Source organism: Leucoraja erinacea, chromosome 10 (assembly GCF_028641065.1).
Source record: "Leucoraja erinacea ecotype New England chromosome 10, Leri_hhj_1, whole genome shotgun sequence".
Classification (NCBI taxonomy): domain Eukaryota; kingdom Metazoa; phylum Chordata; class Chondrichthyes; order Rajiformes; family Rajidae; genus Leucoraja; species Leucoraja erinaceus.
Genome location: NC_073386.1, coordinates 656,466 through 673,287, shown reverse-complemented (window position 1 = coordinate 673,287; position 16,822 = coordinate 656,466). Strand labels below are relative to the sequence as shown.

Below are 16,822 nucleotides of genomic sequence, written 5' to 3'. Positions count from 1 at the left end.
AGGAGAAAATGGTGTGAATCTATGTGGGGAACAGGGAGGAGGAAGAGGAGGGAGAAGAAGGGGGGGGGGGGGGGGAAGATTTGTTTACCCAAACGTGAACAACCCAATGTTCTAAATATCATTATTTCATCAGCTACAAGTGCATCATTGTTACTTTATCATTAACATAGAACAAGTACAGCACAGGAACAGGCTCTTTCAGTACACCATGTCTGTGCTGAACATTTTAGTTTAGTTTAGTTTATTGTCACAGTTTACTGTTTAGTTTATTAAACATGATGCCAAGACCAACTGTTATCTGCCTGCACATAATCCATATCCCTCCATTCCCTGCATATCCATATGCCTCGACAAAAGTCTCTTAAATGCCATTGTGTCTGCCTCAACCACCACCCCCGGCAACGTGTTCCAGGCACCCACATCTGCTTTAAAATTTGCCACTCTCACCTTAAACGTATGCCTTCTGGTATTTGATGTTTCCATCCTGGGAATAAGGTTCTGACTGTCTACCATATCAATGCCTCTCATATAATTATATATACTTCCATCATGTCTCCATGCAACCTTTGGTGTTCCAGAGAAAATAATCCAAGTCTGTCCAACTTCTGCCTATAACTAATACCCCCTAATCTAGGCATTGTTCTGGTTAATCTCCTCTGCACCCTTTCCAAAGCTTCCAACCCCTTCCTGTAACGGGGTGACCAGAACTAACCAAAGTCTCATAAAACTACATCATGACTTCCTGACCCACACCAAGCCCTGACCTATGAAGGAAAGCATACCATATGCCTTCTGTACCACTCTATCTACTCGTGTTCTCACTTTCAGGGAGTCATAGACTTGGACCACAAGATCCCTCTGAACATTAATGGTGTTAAGGGTCTTGCTGTTATTTGTATATTTTCCCCTTACATTCAACCTGCCAAAGTGCAACACCTCACACTTGTTCGGATTAAACTCCATCTGCCATTTCTCCTCCTATTCCTGTAGCTGATCAATAACCCGCTGTATACTTTGACAGCCTATGACACACTCTGTGACCCCAGCAACCTTTGTGTCATCTGCAAACTTACCAATCACCCCATCTACGTTTATGTCCAAGTTTTTTTAGTTTAGTTTCGTTTAATTTAAAGATACAGCGGGGAAACAGGCCCTTTGGCCCAACAAGTCCGTGCCGACCAGCGATCCCTGCACACTAACACTGACCTGCACTGGCACAATTTACAATTATACCAAGCCAATTAACCTACAAACATGTACGTCTTTGGAGTGTGGGAGGGAACTGGAGATTCCGGAGAAATCCCACACAGGTCATAGAGAGAACGCCCAAGCAGCATCTGTAGTCAGGATTGAAACCGGGTGTATGACGGTGTAAGGCAGCAACTCTACTGCAATGCCACCATGCCATTACCATATACATATTTATATACAAATGTCACTGAAACCAGAGGTCCCAGCTCAGAACCCTGTGGAAATTCACTACCTACAGCTCTCCACGCTGAACATTGTCCTTCCAACACTAGCCGCTGTCTTCTAACAGTCAGCCAGCTTTGAATCCATACAACCAAGTCACTGAGAAACCCATGCATCCCACCATGGCCCATGGGGGACTTTATGAAACGCCTTACTAAAATCCATGTCGACAACATCTACCGCCCTACCATCATCGATCACCTTCATCACCTTCTCAAATGATACCCATTCAAGTTAACCTGCCTGCATAAAGTTATGCTAAGTGTCCCTAATTAACCCATTCTTTTTCCAAACAGGAGAAAATCCAATCCTGAAGAATCCTCTCCAATAGTTTCCCTACTACCATTGATTTGAGGCTCACATACTGTAGATACATAGACAATTGGTGCAGTCCCAGCACCGAGCCTTGCGGCACTCCCACTAGTCACTGCCTGCCATTCTGAAAGTGACCCATTAATCCCTTACCAAAGGTTTTCTGAAAGTACAGGTCCACTACATCCACTGGCTCTCCCTTGTCCATTTTACTTGTTACATCCTCAAAAAATTCTAGAAGATTAGTCAAGCATGATTTTCCCCTCGTAAATCCATGCTGACTCTGATCGATCTTGTTACTGCTATACAAATGTGCCGCGTCTACATTTTTAATAATCAACTCCAGCATCTTCCCCACCATCAATGTCAGGCTAACTGGTCTATAATTCCCAGCTTTCTCTCGCCCTCCTTTCTTTAAAAGTGGGATAACATTAGCTACCCCCTAATCCACAGGAACTAATCCTGAATCTATAGAACATTGGAAAATGGTCATCAATGCATCCATGATTTCTTGAGCCACTCCCTTAAGTACCCTGGGATGCAGACCATCAGGCCCAGGGGATTTATTAGTCTTCAGTCCCATCAGTCTACGAAACACCATTTCCCGACTAATGTGAATTTCCTTCAGTTCCTCCGGTACCCTAGGTCTTCTGTCCCCATGTACATTTGGGAGATTGTTTGTGTCTTCCTTAGTGAAGACAGAAACAAAGTACCCCTTCAACTCATCTGCCATTTCCTTGTTCCCCATAATAAATTCACCTGCTTCTGTATTCAAGGGACTTAATTAATTAGTTGGCTTAACTATTTTTTTCCTCTTACCTAAAGAAGCTTTTACTATCCTCCTTTATATTCTTGGCTAGCTTACCTTTGTACTTCATCTTTTTCCCCCGTATTGCCTTTTTAGTTACCTTCTGTTGATCTTTAAAAGTTTCCCAATCCTCTGGCTTCCTGCTCATCTTTGCAATGTTATAAGTCTCTTCTTTTATTTTTATACTATCCTTCAATTCCCTTGTTAGCCACGGTCGCCTCTTACTCCCCTTAGTATCTTTCTTCCTCTTTGGAATGAAATGTTCCTGCATCTTCCAGATTATTCCCAGAAATACCTGCCATTGCTGTTCCACCATCATCCCCGGCCTAGAATTCCCTGGATTCTCTCCAGTTCCCTTCTTAAATGGAGGAACAACATTGTACCTGACCTAAAGAAGACGCAATGATCTTTGCCAAGACCACCACCATCCCCTCTCTTGCCTCTCTCAATAATCTGGGATAGATTTTGAGCGGTACAGAGGCGCAGCGCCAGAGACCCGGGTTTGATCCGGACTACAGATGCTGTCTGTACAGAATTTGTATGTTCACCTTGTGACCTGCGTGGGTTTTCTCCTGGCGCTCTGGTTTCCTCCCACAATCTAAAGACGTACAGGTTTGTAGGTACATTACCCTGTAAAAATGTGAATGTCCCTAGTGTGCAGGAAAGTGTCGCAGGGCCCGTTTCCAAATCTGTATCTCTAAAGACTAAAGTTGAAAGCTCCATCAGGTCCTGGGGATTTACTCAATGGATAACAGAATAGAACTTTTTTGTAAAGTCTTTTACCTGCGATCCTGGTATGCTTCTCGTGAATCTGGTTTTGATATCTTTAATCAGGCTGGGCAGTTTGGCAGAAACTGTAGCGTCAAGGACAGTACCAAATCTCAAATGAATTCCGTCCAAATATCTTTCTCGAGTCTTGTGCAATTTGTTGCTGATCCAAGAAGATCGGAGATGAATGTCAACCAGTTCATTTTTCCCTATTGGCTCTGGTAAAAAGCAAAGAAATAGAAACATTGTGTCCAGGATTATTAAAAAAAACCTTACTTTTCAAGTACCTTAATTGATACCTTTCTCTGTGATTGGATTTACTCCCATTGGGAAGAGAACGGTCCAATTAGGACTGAAGAAGGGTCTCGACCCGAAACATCACCCCTTCCTTCTCTCTAGAGATGCTGCCTGTCCCACCGAGTTATTCCAGCATTTTGTGTCTACCTTTGGGCTAATTAGGGATAGCCAGCACAGTTTTGTATGTGGCAGGTCATGTCTCGCTAACTTGATTGAGATTTTTGAGGAGGTGATGAAGGAGATTGATGAAGGTAGGACAGTGGGTGTTGTATGCATGGATCTTAGTAAGGTTTTTGATAAGGTCCCTCATGGTAGGCTAATCCAGAAGATTAAGATGTACAGGATTCACAATGTAATGCTGAGGCTCAATAGGAGTTGGTCAGGCCGCATTTGGAGTACTGTGTGCAATTTTGGGCTCCATATCTGAGGAAGGATGTGCTGGCACTGGAGAGGGTCCAGAGGAGGTTTACAAGAATGATCCCAAGAATGAGTGGGTTAACATATGATGAATGTTTGACGGCAATGGGCCTGTACTGGAGTTTAGAAGGATGAGGTGGGACCTGATAGAAACTTATCGAATAGTGAAAGGTTTGGATAGAGTGAGTGGAGATTATGTTTTTCCACTGGTGGGAGAGTCTAGGACTAGAGGTCATAGCCTCAGAATTAAAGGGATGTTCCTTTAGGAAGATAGAAACATAGAATAGAAAATAGATGCAGGAGTAGGCCATTCGGCCCTTTGAGCCAGCATCGCCATTCAATATGATCATAGCTGATCATCCAAAATCAGTACCCCCGTTCAGGCTTTTTTCCATATCCCTTGATCCCCTTAGCTCTGGAGCTAAATCCAACTGTCTCTTGAAAACATCCGGTGAATTGGCCGCCACTGTCTTCTGGGGCAGGGAATTCAAAAGAATCACATCTCTCTGGGTGAAAAAGTTTGTCCTCTTCTTAGTCCTAAATGGCCTACCCTTATTATTAAACTGTGACCCCTGGTTCTGGATTGTGTTGTCGAAGCTTATGTGGTCCTGAGATCCTGAGAGCGATGCCGTCTGGAGCTATGCTCCTGGCAGGGCCACCCATGGCGGTAAGGTCGAGGGGGAGGACTCTGACAAAGAGCAATGCAAACAAGACCTCAATGGTGGAACGGCCGGAGGACAACGGCTGATCTTAGTGGAGCGCCACAGCGGCTGGGAAGGTGGATGAAGGCTGCAGCAGAAAAGGGTCTCTGGTTGTCTTGGACTCCGTGACACTGGATCCTGACCCAGATATGTCAAGGACTGTGTGGTGGTTGTCTGTGCAGCAGTCTCCCCACGTTCAATAAAGTCACGCACAAGCGACCTCCAACCGTGGAGACACCCATGGTCAGCCATGACCGAGGGCGGCCAAAGAAGGTTCTGGACTCCCCCACCAACTGGAACATTTTTCCTGCATCTACCCTGTCCAATCCTCTAAGAATTTTATATGTTTCTAAAAGATACCCTCTCATCCTTCCAATTCAATTCCAGTGAATATAAGCCCAGTCGACCCATTCTTTCAACATATGTCAGTCCCACCATCCCGGAAATTAACCTGGTGAACCTACGCTGCACTCCCTCAAAGGCAAGAATGTCCTTCCTCGAATTAGGAGACCAAAATTGCACACTATACTCCAGGGGTGGTCTCACCAGGGCCCTGTACAACTGCGGTAGAACCTCCTTACTCAAACTCAAATTCTCTCGCAATGAAGGCCAACTTCTTCACTAGCTTTCTTAACTGCCTGCTGTACCTGCATGTCTACTTTCACTGACTGATGTACAAGGACACCCAGGACTCGTTGAATATCCCCTTTTCCTAACCTGGCACCATTCAGATATTGTCTATTCTCACAGAGAGTGGCGAGTCTGTGGAATTCTCTGCCTCAGATGGCGGTGGAGGCAGATTCTCTGGATGCTATCAAGAGAGAGCTAGATAGGGTTCTTAAAATAGGGGATATGGGGAGAAGGCAGTACCGGGATAACTGATTGGTGATGATCAGCCATGATCACATTGAATGGCGGTGCTGGGTAGAAGGGCCGAATGGCCTACTCCTGCACCTACTGTCTATTATCTATTAATCTGCCTTCCTGTTCTTGCCACCAAAGTGAAGAACCTCATATTTATCCACATTATATTGCATCTACCATGCTTCTGCCCACTCACCCAACATATCCAAGTCACCCTGCAGCCTCATAGCATCCTCCTCGTAGCTCACACTGCCTCCCAGCTATCTGTCATCCGTAAAGTTAGAGGTGGTACGATTAATTCCCTCATCTAAATCGTTAATATATTTTGTAAACAACTGGGGTCCCAGCACTGAGCCTTGCGGCACCCCACTAGACACTGCCTGCCATTTTGAAAAGGACCCATTAATTCCTACTCTTAGCTTCCTGTCTGCCAAAGAGGTCTCTATCCATGTCAATACACTACCCCCAAAATCATGTGCTCTAATTTTGCAAACTATTCTCTTGTGTGGGACCTTGTCAAAGGCTTTTTGAAAGTCCAGATACACCACATCCACAATCGATTAGTCAAGCATGACTTCCCCTTCATAAATCCATGCTAACTTTGACTGATCCTGTCACTGCTTTCCAAATTTGCTGTTATCACATGTTTAATAGTCGACTCCAGCATCTTCCCCACTACCGATGTAAGGCTAAATGGTCTATAATGGCCCATTTTCTCTTTCGCTCATTTCTTAAAAAGTGGAGTTACATTGGCTACCCTCCCATCCACAGGAACTGATCCAGTCGAGAGAACATTGGAAAATGATCACCAATGCATCCACGATTTCTTGGGCCACCTCCTTGAGTACTCTGGGATGCAGACCATCAGGGCCTTGGGATTTATCTGCCTTCAGTCTCAACAGTTTACCTAACGCCATATTCTGACTAATGTTGATTCCCTTCAGTTCTTCCCTCCCACTAGATCCTTAGTCCCCTAGTATTTCCGGGAGATTGTTTGTCTCTTCCTTAGTGAAGACAGAACCAAAGTATTTGTTTAACTGTTCTGCCATTTCCTTGTTTCCCCATTATTAATTCACCTGTGTCTGACTGTAAGGGACCTTCATTTTTCTTCACTAATCTTTTCCTTTTTACATATCTAAAGAAGCTTTTATGCAGTTTTTATATTCCCCACAAGCTTTCTTTCATGCCCCCCCCCCCCCCCCTTCCCCCTTTAATCAACCCCTTTGTCCTCCTCTGTTGAGTTCTAAATTTCTCCCAGTCCTCTGGTTTGCCGCTTCTTCTGGCCAATTTATGTACCTCTTCCTTGGCTTTAACACTAACCTTGGCTTCCCTCATCAGCCACGGTTGAGCCGTCTTCCCAGTTTTATCTTTTCAGCCGACCAATTCGGGATGAACAATTTCTGGAGTTCATCCATGCGGTCTTTAAATATTCGCCATTGCATCTCCAATGACAACCTTTTAAGTATAATTTGCCAGTCTATCCTAGCCAATTCCCATCTCATACCTTCAAAGTCGAGTTCATTATTCGAGTTCAGGACTCTAGAATTAACCGTGTCACTCTCTATATCCTATTGCAGAATTCCACCATATTATGGTCACTGTTGCCCAAGGGGCCTTGCACAACAAGATCGCTAACTAATCCTTATATCATTACACAATATCCAGTCTAAGATGGCCTGTCGTCTAGCCGGTAATGAGGAAGAATTTTTAGTCAGAGGGTGGTGAATCAGTGGAATTCTTGACCACAGCCGGCTGTGGAGGCTATGTCAATGGATATTTTTAAGGCAGAGATAGATAGATTCTTGATTAGTACGGGTGTCAGGGGTTATGGGCAGAAGGCAGGAGAATGGGGTTAGGAGGGAGAGATAGATCAGCCATGATTGAATGGCAGAGTAGACTTGATGGAGGTGTGTAACCAGTGGAGGTCCATAGGGATCTGTGCTGGGATCTCTGTTGTTCGTGATGTATCAATGACCCAGATGTAAATGTAGATGGATTGGTTACATTTGCTGAAGACACCAAAATTGGAGAGTCCAGGACATGCATGTTCCTGTTAGAGTGAAGGGCAAGGAAATGCTTGGATGATAAGGGAAATTGAGGCTCTGGTCAAAAATAAGAAGGAGGTACGGGACGGGGAAAGGCAGCGGGGATCACGTGTGTTCTGGGAAGAGTTTTGGGAACTGAGGAGCAAGCTAAAAAAGTAAATTGGGAGGGCATGAAGGGGCAAGGAGATAGGACTCTGTTGTCGGGATGGGACTCTGGGACAAAAGTAAGTGGTTTTGCAGATAGTGAAGATGGTTGTGAAAAATTGCAGCAGGATCTTGATCGATTGGCCAGGTGAGCTGACGAATGGTTGATGGAATTTAATACAGAGAAATGTGAGGTGTTGCATTTTGTGAAGTCTAACATGGACAGGACCTACACAGTGAATGGTAGGCCTATGGAGAGTGTTGTAGAGAAGAGGGATCTAGGACTACAGATGCATGGTTCCTTGATGGTCGAGTCGCAGGTAGATAAGGTGGTCAAAAAGGCTATTGGTACATTGGCCTTCATCAGTCAGAGTATTGAGTATAGAAGTTGGGAGGTCATGTTGCAGATGTTGGTGAGGCTGCATTTAGAGTATTTTGTTCAGTTCTGGGCAACATGTTAGAGGAAAGATTTTGTCAAGCTGGAACGGATACAGAGAAGATTTAAGAGGATGGTGCCAGGACTTGAGGATCTGAGCTATAGGGAAAGGTTGAGTAGGCAGGGATTCTATTCTCTGGAGCTCAGGATAATGAGGGTTGATCTTATAGAGATGTACAAGATCATGAGAGGGATAGATCGGGTAGATGCACAGTCTCTTGCCCAGAGTAGGTGAATCGAGGACCAGAGGACATAGGTTTAAGGTGAAGGGAAAAATACTTAACGTTTTCACACAAAGTGTGGTTGGTGTATGGAACAAGCTGCCAGAGGAGGTCGTTGAGGCAGGGGCTATCCCAACATTTAAGAAACAGTTTGACAGGTACATGGATAGGACAGGTTTGGAGGGATATGGGTCGAACACTGGCAGGTGGGGCTAGAGTAGATGGGACATGTTGGCCAGTGTGGCCAAGATGGGCCGAAGGGCCTGTTTCCATGCTGTATCACTCTATGACTCGATGGCCTTTACACCACTGAAGAATAAATTCATGCCAATGCTCTTGGTGAGTTGATGTTCCTGTTCTCTCCTCATCCACCATTTGTGCCATGGGGTAGCAAGAGTGGTGCAGCAGGTAGACCTGATGCCTCACAGCGCCAGAGACCTGGGTTCAATCCTGAGCTGGGGTGCTGTCTGTGTGTGTGGAGTTTGCATCTTCTCCCTGTGACCACACGTGCAAACCGGTCAAATCAGACAGTACAAGAGTACAATAGATTCTCTTCTGGAACAGAACGGAGATAGTCGCCACGTTCCGGCAAAGCGCTGGAGAAATTCAATGGGTCAGGCAGCATCTGTGGAGGGAATGTCCAGATGCCGTTTCGTTTCGTGTCTGTCCTTCAGTCCGATTGTAGTGGGAGGGCTGAGAAATCTGGAAAAGGGAGGTGGGTGCAGAGCAAAGCTTTCCTAGTCCCTATTCCTTCAACTATTCCTTCTCTCCAGAGACGCTGCCTGACCCGCTGATTACTCCAGCATTTTGTGTCTTATCTTTGGTGTAAACCAACATCTGCAGTTCCTTCCTACCACTTCCTAGTATTTGTCCGGTCAGATTCTGTGCTGCACTCTGCCTGCTACACTGTACATCTTTGTGTGACTTGCGATAATCAGGATTGAATTCGAAAAGAGACATCAGTTACCTTCTGTGACAACTCGAGCTTTGTGTGCGTGAGCATGGCACATAAGGTCAGGGTCATATAGTCCACTGGTGACAATAGTTGTGATCTTTGACCAGTCGTAATGCTTCCAAATGCCTACTCCACTGTGAAATGCAAAGAGCTGGGAGAGAAGTGAAACAGTCATTTGCAAAAAAATGAAAGGGAAGCCAATTCTCTTTAAATGGTTTTTCTCGGCAGAACAAGTTCACTTACGCTCCAAGACCAGGAAGTGCTGGTGAACACATCAAACCTGCAGCTTATTTTGAAGGCAGCTGTGTGATTACTGTTCAACCCACACATAGAAACACAGAAGACATACAGCATAGTAACAAGTCATTCTACAAAACCAAACTGTGCTGCCATTTGGGCTCACAGTCGTAGAGACACGGAAACAGGCCCTTCGGCCCAACCTGCCCATGACAACCAAGATGCCCCATCTACACTAGACCCACCTGCCCGCGTTCACCAATATCCCTCAAAACCTATCCTATCCATGTACCTGTCCAAGTGTCTTATAAATGTTGTTATAGCACCTGCCTCAACTACCGCCTGTGGCAGCTCGTTCCATACACCCACCGCCATTTGTGTGAGATAGGAGCTTCTCAGGGTTATGTCCCCTAGTTCTCGATTCCCTATTGCTAGGTGAAAGATTCTGCGTAAATTTATGGTGAGGGGGGAAACGATTTAATAGGAATGTGAAGCGTAACTTTTTCACACAAAAGTTGGCGGATGCAAGGATTGAGCTGCCGGAGGAGGTAGTTGAGGCCATAACTATCACAACATTTAAGAAGCATTTAGACAGTTACATGGATAGGATCGGTATCGCGAGATATGGACCAAATGCAGGCAGGTGGGACTTGTGCAGATGGGGCATTTTGGTCAGTATTGGCAAGTTGGGCTATAGAGCCAGTTTCCATGTTGTATGACTCCATGAATCTACTCTATAAATTCAAGTACATATTTTAATGACTGATGTGTTTCTACTAAGTTTGCCATATTATTGAATTATGATTGGATAGATTGGGTGAGTGGGCAGATGCATGGCAGATGCAGTAAAAGGTGGATAAATGTGAGGTTATCCACTTTGGTGGGAAGAACAAGGCGGCAGATTATTATCTGAATGGTGTCAGATTCAGCAACGAGACGTGTGCTCGTCCACCAGTCACTGAAAGTCAAGAGTCAAGAGTCAAGAGTCAATTTAATTGTCATTTGGACCCCTGGAGGTCCAAACGAAATGCTGGCTGGAACAGCAGGCAGTGAAGAAAGCTAATGGCATGCTGGCCTGACATATAATGAAAGAAAGGATGGGCTGGGCTTGTATTCACTGGAATTTAGAAGGATGCGAGGCGATCTTACAGAAACATATAAAATTCTCAAGGGAGTGGACAGCTTAAATGCAGGAAACATTTCCCGATGTTGGGGTAGGTCAGATCCAGGGGTCACAGTTTAAGAATAATGGGTAGGCCATTTACGACTGAGATGAGGAAAAAAAAAATCACACAGAGAGTTGTGAATTTGTGGAATTCTCTGCCACAGAAAACAGTGGGGGGCAATTCACTGGATGACTTCAAGAGAGAGTTAGATTTAGTTCTTCAGGCTAACAGAGTCAAGGGATCTGGGGAGAAAGCAGGAACGCAGTAATGATGTTGGGTAATCAGCCATGATCATATTGAATAGCAGTGCTGGCTTGAAGGGTGGAATGGCACACTACTGCACTTATTTACTATGTTTCTATAAAGCTCAGTGGTCTTGCATGATATTAATACATTTTAATTACTCATCTCCACTATAATAGTAAGATTAAACGAGAACTTACCAGTTTGAAGTTTGATCTTTATTTTATGAGTAGTTACGGTGAGCGATTACGTGAAGAAGCCCCGCCAGTCCCCATGCGAATCAATCTTCAAAGCAGCGGTGTGAAATCACAGATAACAGCAGTCGAAGTAACATAGTAAGACTTCGAGAAGATTAGAACTACCAGATGGTCTTTGCAATTATGAGGGCCGGGAGCGGAGGGCACGTAATCGCTCACCGTAACACCTCAAAAAATAAAGATCAAACTTCAAACTGGTTCTTATTTAATCTTACTATTTTACTTCGGAGTCACGTGAGTGATTCCGTGAAGATATCAAAGCTCTGTGATTTCATGCCGTGAGAAACGAGTCTCCACAACCACAGCTGCTTCATTGACAGATGAGGGAAACATTCATAATGAATAAATAATAGTAACTCCTCTCATTCGGGAGTAACTAACCACTGAACCGAAGTAGAGTTGGCAAATACCCCTGGTCTGGCCATAGGTTATTATGAAATTCCCATCTCCTGAAGAGGAAATGTAATGCTTTCCTTTCTTGGTGCTATCCCTGCATTTGCAGCGAGCACATACATGGATCGGTCTGACAATCCGAGTTGCAGGAACGGTTCACTCAGAATCTATGTCAATAATTGATTTATCATGCAGAGGCTGGTTTCCCGAGCCACAGGCTAAACCAACAATTTTTATGTTAAGAACAACCGTAAAAGGTTGTATTATTGTTCCCGACAAAGTGGGAAGCATGGCTGCATAGGTCAGTCAGACAAAACGACAACCCAGAGCGGGATCTTGCTGACTTTATTGCAAGACCCGACTAACGAGGCAAAATGAAGGGAGACAAATATAACTTCTTTCTCCTTGTAGCGAGAGTGGATTTTTTCCAATGTTATGCCTCATATTTTGCAACCGGTAAATGAGCCTGGAAACAAACATATCAATTGGGTATTCCATCGAGCCATAATTTCATTAAATGCTTTGTGATCCAACACCCATTTTGTATTGTCATTGATTATACGTGATGATATTCCAACATATTAGGTATATTATACAGGATATTCTGTCTTGATTGCACTCATGTGCCTAACATACACCACCACCATAGTGTATCAACTTGACGTTGAACATGCAGATTATGCATATTCACTCAATAACCCTTTAACCTATAGAATGCACTAGTCTCTATTGGAAGTTTATACCAAGAACTGAATAATTGTTAATTGATGAAAATCTCTGCTTCTGAACTAGATGGCATTCTTAATTTTCCACCTTAGAGCCCCATCAGTTATATTATAACTGAAATTATACTGACCAGATTACTGGAGCAAAGCTGAATACTGTTCGTCTACCATAGTGACCTTGGTAGCACCGGCTGGTAATAGCATAAGGTCTGTCTTAAGACCTACATGGCATTTGCGATTACCACTCTGCACAGCTGAATTACAGCCACTGTATTGTCCAATAATACTTAATTAATTGAAGGCTGTTTTATCACAACAAGATTGTTTGAGGCTCCTATTAATTCCAATCTCTTGCCCCAGGGCGGAGTCACAGGCTAATTAATAGCTAAGAGTAATCCCAATAATTAATAAATCTAATTGGTGTACCTTTTTCTTGAACATAGTTTGAGGCTGAAACAGTTGTTTTTAAACCACATACAGCGTTAGAATATCCTCCAGACCTAACAAATGTTTTTGAGCTCTGAGCAGTCCAAGCATTGGTTTTAGTAAAGTGGTAAATAACCTGGGAACTGAAGGTAACCTTCAGTTTGCAATGTTTATTATTGCCTTATCCAGATAATTTTCAAAATATTTCCGATCTCTGTAAATGGGAGCATCTTAAGGACATCAGATGCAAAGTAAACGACATTCTGCATCTTTTCCACAATAGACAGGTCACGCCTGTGAATACCTGCTCGAGCTACAATTCTGGCCCGTTTTCCAAGCTAGTCCCGAAAGCCATTCCTGGCCATAATACTGAGCCTGCCCTGAAAGACAACTCTGGACAATTTCTGTGCTTGGAACCTCAGTATTGTGCAGCTTTACATGGTTAGATCCCATCCATGTGTGTGTTGTAAGGCCACTAGGATCCCTTCCATCCTTATCATGGGAAAATGCTATTTTCCTACAACACATAAACTAAGCACATGTTATCATCATTAGTACAAACAAGTGTAATTATTGCCAACTTGTAGATGGTCCCATATTTCCCTGAGCCCGACTTGGGTCTCGGATTTTAAGACCCCTGTCCAACTTTCATGCTGCCACCAACTTCAGTGAACTGCTTACTGTCAACAAAGGTGTTTGTTTATTCCCGTCATTTATAGCACGAGGGGAACTAGCCCCTTCCGGGTATTTTCCACCTTCGTTTGCGAGGATTCCTTTGTATCCATACGCATTTATTCCAGTACGTTCCACAGATATGCTTTTAGAATTTTGAAGTTGGTTGCACTGACCACTGGTACTCTTTCATAGAGAGAGGATTTTTGGACAGCCATGGCCATGTGCTGCAACCAGAGTTTCCCGAAGAGACCTTCAAATATAAAGCTCCTTTTTCTGGAGCATATCCTGCTGGAGCTGTGCTCAACAGCGTTCCTTGGTGTTATGCCTTGGGGAATGCTTTCCAATACCTCCAAACTCAGAATATAAAGCTCCTTTTGCTGGAGCATATCCTGCTGGAGCTGTGCTCAACAGCGTTCCTTGGTTTTATGCCTTGGGGAATGCTTTCCAATACCTCCAACCTCAGGGTCAGAACAAAACTGCCCTGGTAGGCTCAACATCCTTCACGAGGGAGACATTATGCAGCCCGTCTACAGGTGCTGCTGCCATGGTCCCGCAAGAGGACCCGTGGATATAGAGCTCCTGTTCCTGGAGCTGATCTTCTCCATACAGCCCTTACCTGAAGCTGCTGCCACGGCCCATGGGGTGACCTCTTGGGTGTGAAGCTCCTCCTGGAGCCTGTTGTGATGGAGCATCCTTTCTATCAGGTGCTCCATCTTACCAGACGTCCACAGACGTTGTTTTTATTGGGAGGTGTATCCTCCTAGCCCAATTCACGGGCTTGCTTTTGAGTGGCTTTTTCCCCCCACAGGATTAGCCACGGTGCAGTCGGCACCCTAATACCGCAAGGACTTACTCCTCCACGGGAACCTCCGCCGTCTGGAAGCCGCTGACTGCCTTGTCAGCGGCTGGAGTAATAGGCCATTCTCACGTTACGAGCTGACACACGAGGTAACCCGAGTTAAACCTCGTGGTAATAATGTACAATTAACGTACGGCATTCGTGGACGCAACATAGTGCATCGTGGCGCTAACGGCAGGTTCTCGTGTAACTTGTCTACTCTTGCAAAAAATCAAACATGTTTGAAATTTTCCAAGAGTCAATTTTACTCTTGTGGTTAATAATTGAAACATTTTAACTCGATTTAAGTACGTAGTGGCCCGTGCGTTTACCTTAGTGAATTGTGAGTCTACCGTGGGAACTCTATAACTCAGCGGGCAGGCAGCAGCAGATTGTCGCTCCCTTCAGTTTCCCAGCGACAGTCACCTGCCACGCGAGAGAGATCATGCACTGTTGTAGGTCTCCTTTGCACGTCGGTGTTTCTGTCTTTCCCCACTCATTGTTGGCCCCATCTGTCACCACCCCCACCGTCCACCGGCTCCCACGTTTGTGGTCTGGACTGGGTCTTCCCACAGCCCAATGCCGGTTTCCCCGCGGCTCGACTGGACTGCGCTACTATAGCCGGTAGGAAACCTCTGTAAGAAGAGGTTCCTGCAGGAAAAACACAACCTAGTAAGTATTGAAACTTACCTGCAGGTTTAACTTACCGCTGGCAGGAATGAGTTGCCTGCCAGTCCGGTGCTTCGCCAGTGCGGATGACGTAATGATACGCATGCGGACTGGCGGGGCTTCTTCACGAAATCACTCACGTGACTCCGAAGTAAAATCAACCAATACGTTTATTTATTTTAATTTAGAGAAACTCCGCACAGACAGCACCCGTGGTCAGGATTGAAGGCAGCAACTCTACCGCTGCGTCACCGTGCAGCCTCAAATCATGGGCTTGTAGCGACGCCTGCTGGCGCACGCAGGTATCGAACCTGGCGTTCAGAAGCCGCGGTCGGTCACGTGACTCGGGGAGGGGCTGTTGTTTTTCCGCGGTTTCACTTTGATGCGGCAGTTGATCGACAGACCACCGTGGTGGACAGTCGCATGTGTGTAGACCTGTTGACCAAGAAACAATTTCAAAATAAAATCTGTTTAAATAAACTGGCCGTCGTCTCTGCACCGCTAAAGCCTGTCCATTTGCCACCACAGATGCTGCCTGGCCCGCTGAGTTCCTCCAGCACTTTGTGCTTTTGCTCAAGGACAAATTGTTGGAGATTCCACGCAGTATCAAGTCTGCTCTGTCATTCAATCATGGCTGGTCTATCACTCCCTCTCAACCCCATTCTCCTGCCTTCTCCCCATAACACCTGACAACCGTACTAATCCAGAATCTATCTATCTATATGTCTCAAAAATATCCACTGACTTGGCCTCCACAGCCGTCTGTGGCAATGAATTCCACAGATTCACCATCCTCTGACTAAAAAAAATTCCACCTCATCTCCTTTCTAAAAGTACATCCTTTTATTCCAAGGCAGTGCCCTCTGGCCCTGGACTCTCCCACCAGTGGAAACATCCTCCCACACCCACTCTATCCAGGCCTTTCACTATTCGATACGTTTGGACTCACCTGCACTGGGTAGCGTCTTCTTGCGGACAGATGCCGGCAATGGGTAGGTTCCAGGCAGTGACAATTTTCGATACAGGAACTGCTTGTGACCCATAGTGCAAGCACAGCCAGAGACAAGAGTCCTGCCACACTCGTGCACATCCTCTCCTCCGAGCCTTGCTGGATACAACACACAACGGACACAGCACGGCTACTTATGTACCGAGCGGCAACACAAGATGTTGTCTCCTCGGTCTATTCATATCTTGACGATGTTGCAATTGTGAAATGCTGACGTCAGCTTCACGTTGTCAAATGTAACTTTGTCTATAACCATCCTATATGTATCTCCTGGGCAACATTTAGTCTTGACCTTCTGTATTAATTAGAGTCACAGATCATGGACACACGCCTTGTGTATTTTAGACATTCAGGAGTTCATAAGTGATAGGAACAGAATTAGGCCATTCAGCCCATCAAGTCTACTCTGCCACTCAACCATGGCTGATCTATCTCTCCCTTCTATCCCCATTCTCCTTCTATCTCCCCATTATCCATGACACCCGTACTCATCAAGAGGGGGAGGAATATGGGCCAGAAACAGGCAAATGGGAAGTTTAAATAATAAATAATAATAATAATAATTTTATTTATAGAGCACTTTAAAAACAAACATAGCTGCAACAAAGTGCTGTACATCACTAATCATTGACAAAAAACTTAATACACACCAAAAATAACAATCAAAAGAAATAGTAGGCAAAGACATGTAAAATAAAGAAACATCAAAAACACCACAAACAGAAGCAAAGCCTCAGGCATGG

At 44.9% G+C, this 16,822-nt stretch overlaps 1 protein-coding gene and 1 pseudogene across 1 annotated transcript; both read right to left on the bottom strand.

The window, feature by feature from the left end:
* Nucleotides 1–3,231: 3,231 nt before the first annotated feature.
* On the bottom strand, nucleotides 3,232–16,608 carry LOC129700688 (di-N-acetylchitobiase-like). The gene is made up of 3 exons (XM_055641273.1): nucleotides 16,020–16,608; nucleotides 9,454–9,592; nucleotides 3,232–3,579 (listed from the first exon to the last, which is right to left on the bottom strand). Exons 1-3 carry the CDS (start codon nucleotides 16,158–16,160, stop codon nucleotides 3,335–3,337), a joined length of 525 nt encoding a protein of 174 aa, XP_055497248.1. The 5' UTR covers nucleotides 16,161–16,608; the 3' UTR covers nucleotides 3,232–3,334.
* On the bottom strand, nucleotides 13,274–13,414 carry LOC129701335 (U6atac minor spliceosomal RNA; annotated as a pseudogene).
* Nucleotides 16,609–16,822: the final 214 nt, after the last annotated feature.